Source organism: Parasteatoda tepidariorum, chromosome 2 (genome assembly GCF_043381705.1).
Source record: "Parasteatoda tepidariorum isolate YZ-2023 chromosome 2, CAS_Ptep_4.0, whole genome shotgun sequence".
Classification (NCBI taxonomy): domain Eukaryota; kingdom Metazoa; phylum Arthropoda; class Arachnida; order Araneae; family Theridiidae; genus Parasteatoda; species Parasteatoda tepidariorum.
Genome location: NC_092205.1, coordinates 45,573,528 through 45,580,668, shown reverse-complemented (window position 1 = coordinate 45,580,668; position 7,141 = coordinate 45,573,528). Strand labels below are relative to the sequence as shown.

General features: G+C 27.3%; 1 protein-coding gene across 1 annotated transcript; it reads right to left on the bottom strand.

Moving 5' to 3' along the window:
- LOC107453694 (ferritin, middle subunit) lies at window positions 1-7,141 on the bottom strand. The gene is made up of 5 exons (XM_016070611.2): window positions 6,887-7,141; window positions 5,998-6,122; window positions 2,849-2,995; window positions 1,671-1,799; window positions 1-203 (listed from the first exon to the last, which is right to left on the bottom strand). The coding sequence occupies exons 1-5, from the start codon at window positions 6,954-6,956 to the stop codon at window positions 60-62; spliced, it is 615 nt and encodes a 204-aa protein (XP_015926097.1). The 5' UTR covers window positions 6,957-7,141; the 3' UTR covers window positions 1-59.

Here is a 7,141-nt window from a genome sequence, read left to right as displayed (position 1 = left end):
TTTCTTAGGAAAATAAAACTGTAATTTATTTACAAGGTACATAAATGTTGCTAGTTTTTTCATTCTCCCATCAACTGTCTGTCATATAAATATTCTCCTAATGGATTGTCCTTCATTGCACCGAGAACAGATATGTGACGTAGCAAACCATCAATTGATTCAACTTGCTCAGTGAAATATTCCTTCTCTAAGAAGTCCATCAGCTGTAAGTAAAATAAGTTCAATATTTTGAATCAGAAGGTTTTTAAAACTCATAATAACATGATTCCAGGAATAGCCATTCGAAAATAAAAATAATCGAATAAAAATAATTAGATGTCGTGCATAAATCTGAACTATAAACAAAATAATTAAAAAGGATTCATCGCTAACTCCCTGACATAGAATTTTTTTTAAACATATTTTTCATACTTTTTTCATTATTTTGAATTTATCTAGGTAAAAATAAGGGGGAAATATTACATTTAGCATATTAATAATTTATATTTATGAAATACAGCCTGAAAACTGGTATCTTTTTCTGCGTTAAAGATAAAATCTTCCAAAGAGAACTTACTTCCAAAGATTAATTTTTCAAAATTGCAATTATTTAGGTTTAAGAGAAACAATTGATCATCGTTGAAATTTCTGCAATTTACATAATACATTTGTTAATACATTCTTAACTGAAATTTTTTAATATTTTTTGACTTAAAATTTTTTTATCTACTTTTTTATATTTTAGTACAAATATAATTCTGATAGTCTTAACAGATTTTTTTAATAACTATTAGACAGATTTTAAAACTAAAAATTACCAATAATAATTACGTTTAAGCAGTGAATTTGCACAATTTGTATATATATATGCACAAAATGATACTGAAGTAAGGCTGTGTGAACTTGTGGGGTAAAATACCATTTAAATCTGAGTTGCCATTGTAAAGGCATGTACGAATGTTGAGTCCTTAATATATTTTTTAAAATAGGATTCATTCAAACTAAAGAATACTGTTCACCCTATAACATCTTCTTCGCTTGGAACTTGTAAAAGAGGATTCTTTTTCGGGATTATAGAAGTCCAACATCAAATGTAAGTTGAGTAACAAAATACTTCAGAGGAAGGCCCAAACAACCAAAACTTATGCTCAGAAGTGTGTTTAGCGGAGATTTTATAAATTTTCTAGATTCCGTGGAACTAAAATTTTGTAATACGTCCTCTGGTCAATGTCTCTCTTCTCTCTACTGATGTCAAATTTGGAAGTCATGTTCTTCGATTAAATAATAATCATAATTGACCAATAGTTTAGAATTTCAGACTAATTTGATATTTTTCTAATTATTTTCTATTGTTTATTCAGAGTAAGGCTCATTCAAAATTTTTCTAATTGTTTTCGATCGCTTGAACGACATTTATTCGAAATTTTTTCTAATTGCTTTCAACAGTTTGGCCATTCAGGCGTATTCGAAATTTTCCTAAATATTTTCTACTAGGTCTTTTACGTTCATTAGGCATTTTTTCTAGTTACTTTTTACGGTTAGATCATTCAGACTCATTCGAAATTTTTCTAATTATTTCTATTGTTCAGACTTTCATTCGGCATTTTTTTCCAATTACTTTCTAAAGTTTAGCCTTTTAGGCTCATTCAAAAAAATATTTTTTCTTAATTATTTTAAATACATAGACTTACATGAGCATCTTTACAGTGCACGTCAGCGATATCGTGGATATGATGAAGTTGATTATATACTTCCTTCTCCAAATGAAGTGCATCGTTCAAAGCTTCAAATGCACTTCCCCAATTAACTTTGACAGGCATCTATTAAAAATGAATACACTTTACAAAAATACGTTACATGCATAAATATAGGTTTAAAAAGAGAGCGTTACACATTCGATATTACATTTTTAATTAGAATATAAACCTACATCGTTTTAAATGCTAAGTAATTCTTCATTTGATTAACTCAAAATGGGAAACAGTAACATTGCAATAACCAGAGTATACTTAATTTAAAATTACTATGAAGGTACTTATGGTTTTATAATTATAAATGACATTTTCTCTATGTTGCATAACGTAATTATTCCTCATCAAAATTCAGCATTTCTTTAAATGATGTTGATATTCCGACTCTATTTTACTATTTTTGTATTATTAAGGATACTTTAGTTAAAAGAGTTTATAAGGAATAAACGTACTTTAGATTCTGTATAAAACTAATTACTTTTCAATTGTTAAACCTATAAATTCTGCTCAACTCTTCATAACATATAACACCTCATAAAAGAAAGAATGCCTCCACACGGATCAAATTATTAGTCCGACGTACGAGCATAAATTGCGCATTGGGGTTAATAAAAATATCCCAACGCTCAGACTAAAGGACCGTATTTCTCTTTTATGGTAATCCATGCAAAGGCTCCCTCTCTCTTCTAGAAGGTATTGCTTTCACCCAGCAACAATCCATTCGTTTTTATTACAGTTTTAAAATGTCATATTTATATTTTCAAATTCATATCTTTTAACTGCATTTCAAAAAAAATTAGTTTTAAAATATTAAAAAAAATCTTATGTCTGTATTATCAAAAGGAGGGTCTTTTTAAAAATGTAAATGGGTTTAATTTTTATTATAATTTAAAAAGTAAGCTAATAATAAGGGTTGGTTAAAAATAATTTTTAACATTTTTCAATGTAAGACAAAAAAAGAATAAATTTAATACTTAATAAAACGCATTTAATTAAGTATTATTAAATTAATTTAGCATCACCCCTTAATAGCTTAATATTCCAATCATAATGGATGCATGCAAATGCAGTTTTAACGTATAGATGTGAGTCGGTAATAATACTTTTGTAATTCATACATCGATATTGAAATCACTAAACTTGCTTCCCCTGGAATTCAGGTAATCAATCAACTTCTGCGCATGCTCTCTTTCTTCTTTGGAGTTCTCACTAAAGAATTTTGCAAAGCCTTTTCGTGCAACTGCATTTTGTTCAAAGTGGGCAGCCTAAATGGAGTAAAAACAATGTCAATAAATTATCAAAAGAAGCTGGATGTTCTATCATATCACACATCAAAAAGGCTAACTTTGAATTTATTTAACAGCATTAGGAATTTCAACACAATTACGGTCAGTGACTTGGAAAAAGTGTTTCAGTTATTGGTAAATAAAAATAAGTTTGTGTCTGTAAATATTAGAGGGTCATAAAAATACAGGTCTAGCCGTACTTTTTTTCGGCATAAAATAATATGTGCGGTCTAAATGGAGTAAGAACAATATCAATGATTTATCAAAAAAATTTGATGTTCTATCCCGTCTCATATCAAAATGTCTGACTTTTGAGGTTATTTATCAGCATCAATAATTTCCACAAACTCTAATAAAATTATGGTCAGTGACCGGAAAAAACTACTTTTAGTTATTGATAGACAAAAACAAATTTTTGGCTGTAAATATCAGAGAATCATAAAAATACTGGTCTGGCTTTCCTTTTTTTCCTTCTTTTTTTCATAAAATAATATGACTACTAATGTGCTCGCTGTTCGGGGTCGTCGATGTAAAGAGTGCTTTTGTATCTGTAGTCTGATGTTGTAACCACCAAGAAAATGTGCGCACATTTTTCATCTGAATCAACAGTATATTTAATGGTTGTAAAACTCTTAGAGGAGTAATTTATGTAGCGAGACTCTTATTATAAAACTCTTAGACTCTTATTATAGACTCTTATTATAAAACTCAAACTCTTATTATAAAACTCTTAGAGGAGTAATTTATGTAGAGAGAGTTTCTAAGTCGTAAAGAACGTTGTTCCGACAAAGACAATTTTACTTCCAGTAAATCCATCTCCAGCCTTTTACTATGGCAGTAAATTACTGAGCTGTGTTTGGAACTATAAAATTTAATAAAAATTTGTCACATACTTTTGCATTTCTGAATGTGGAGAAAATTCCTAATACAAGGACTTTATACATTTTAAAGCATGACTATTGTTCTTTCATATTCATTTCTGGACATTTTATTTTAAACTGTAGTCATCCGTCGTTGTTGTAGGCCGTTATCTAATGAATTCATTTTTTATATTTTTATTATAATTGATAGATTATACTGTAGTTCATATTTGTAGGAATTTTCATTAATATTTAATTTCTTATTTGATATGAAAATGTTAAACTTTCTACTGCTTTTTCGATAAAGTACATGGATTGGATTTAGCGCATTATTTTCCTGCCAATATGTCGCAAACATACGCGTTTTATTTTCATTCTGTGAATTATATTTATAAATAAGCAAATCACTCTATAGTTTATTTATTAATAAATGTTGACGCTTTAAAATGAAATTTTTTGTTGTTGATAATTTCAAAGAAAATTTAATTTGAAATTCCAATTTGTATTTATATATAAGGTACAGTTTTTTGTATCAAAAAGCTGAATTTTCTTATAATAAATTTCGACAATACATAAAATTTTTAAGTACAGAAACATTTATTTATTTATTTTTCATTATTTAGAAAATTATTTTACAATTTAGGAAAAGTATTTGGATATACATATATTTGTTGGAAATTTTATATTTATTATTGCACATTAATTATTTAGGAAAAATATTAGCTGACTAAAACTGAATTTACATGACTGTAACAAATAAACAAATCGCTCTATAATTTATTTATTTTGATGCTTTAAAAATAAATATTAATTTTAATAATTTCCAACCAAGTTTAATTATAAACTTTAATTTGTACTTATATATGATGTACAGTTTTTAGGTTAAAAAAATTAAATTATATTTTAATAAATTTCGTCAATATATGAAATTCATAGGCGGAATTTCTTTTTTATTATTATTTAGAAAATTATTTTATTATTTAGAAACAATTATTTGGATATACATATCCATGTAGAAAATTTTTAATTTAGTTAATTAAATATTTATTATATTGTATTTATAATCTCGGAAAATTACTAATTGTTTAAAAATATGGTTGAAACTACCATGTTTTCGGTCTCTAATAAATTGCCGTGCTTCCGGCTCTATGAGAACACCAAGAAACTCGGTAATTTCTACGAAAGTGATTCGGTAATGAATTTGGTGAAATTAACAATAAAGTTCGGTTTTATAATCTCTGATAAAATTAGTAAATGTCATAAAATTTGTTAATTTTATTATAATAACTTGGAGTATGGCATAAAACACAAAGACATTTTTGAGCAGGACATTTTATTCTGGTAAAAAAAATAATAAATAAATAAATTTAAAAAAACTATAATTTTGAAAACTACTTCCCGTCAACCTTTACCATATGAAATAAAAAAAATTATCAAACAGTTTAAATACCATGCATTTTGGTTTTATTATAGCAGTTATTGGATATATCTTTACCAGAAATGTCATTACGATACAGTAAAGTAATTTTACCAGAATTTTTTCTCTGTGTAAAATATTTTCATCTAAGTTAATCATCATTATAATCTATTAACAATAAGTTAAAGGATATTCTTACCATATTCATATATACACCAAACACCATATTCATTTACATCGAGGTTATTCATCATTAAAATTTATCAGTAATAGGTTAAAGGATATTCCTACCATATTCATTGACACCGAAGTTAATCATTATAGTATATCAGTAATAAGTTAAAGGATATTCTTACCATATTCATATAGACACCAAATACCATATTCATTTACACCGAGGTTAATCATCATTATAATTTATCAGTAATAGGTCAAAGGATATTCTTATTATATTCATTTACACCGAAGTTAATCAATCATCATTATAATTTATCTGTAATAAGTTAATAGATATTCTTACCATATTCATATAGTCACCAAATACCTTATTCATTTACACCGCAGTTAATCATCATTATAGTATATCAGTAATAAGTTAAAGGATATTCTCACCATATTCATATCGACACCAAATACCATATTCATTTACACCGAAGTTAATGATCATTATAATATGGTAGTAATAAATTAAAGGATAATCTTACCATATTCATATAGACAAGACTAGCGTGCATTTCTACATTGACTTGTGATCTCAAAAGTGTCATGCATGCTGGATAAAGATGATATTTATCACCAGATTCATCTTTCACGTCGTTGCTGGACAACTCTGAAAATGTAAATTACAAAAAACGCTAAAATAGTTAAATTTTATTCACAAGAAAGAAAAAAAGGAATTTCTTATTTACCTTTAAATATCAGAAAAATATTTAAAAATGAGGCGTAAGGTAATTGAAACACATTTGTTTACATAATTTTTTATCGTAATCCCAATCGTATCGTATATCGTATCTCCCAATGTTAGAAGTTTAAGTGAGGACACTGGTGCTGCCAGTGATTCGGATTTCAACTATACGTCATAGACTGGAAACATAGAAACCAAAAATTTAGACGGTGTACAGAAAAATGTACAAAAGTTCGAGGGTATAAAAAATTTAAAAATTCGATAATTAGCTAAAAAATTATTACTTACTTAGCTTGTAGTAAAAAAAATAATATACGCAGGTTACAGGTTATAATAACAGGTTACTGTTCAGATCAGACAAATGCTGCTACCGGAATGTAATTGCTGAGAGTGTCATTTTCATTTCCTTTGGAAACGAATTTTTTCAAAATTCTAGTTTGATTGAAAGATATTACTTATATTCTTCACATAGTTCATTTATCAATAAGTTTATGCACTTATAACTTAAAATAAGTAAATTAAGCAATGGAATCAAACTTAATAATAAGAACTAAATACAATGAATTACAAGTGCTTCTAATTTCTAAATCGTTAAACCGCATGCTCATGAGGATATTAAAAGTGGATTTAAAAATTTTGCTCTAAAAAATTATGAATTATACTCTAAAAATTTATAAATTATTACTCACGTTTTACGCCTACAGCCACTGCTAAAAGAAGGGTAAATCCTGCTGTAATCCACACCATTTGTTTTAACATTTTATGAAACTTGACTACCCATAAAATTCTATGCTATGAGTGGATCCGAATAATCAAAAATCTCAGAAAGCTGGAAAGTGGTCATAGGTCAGAGCGATAACCAATACATTTTTAATAACATCGAAGGTCAATAGCATCGTCGATATCAAGATCCCTAGATACGGAATTCGTAGTGGGAAAAATTT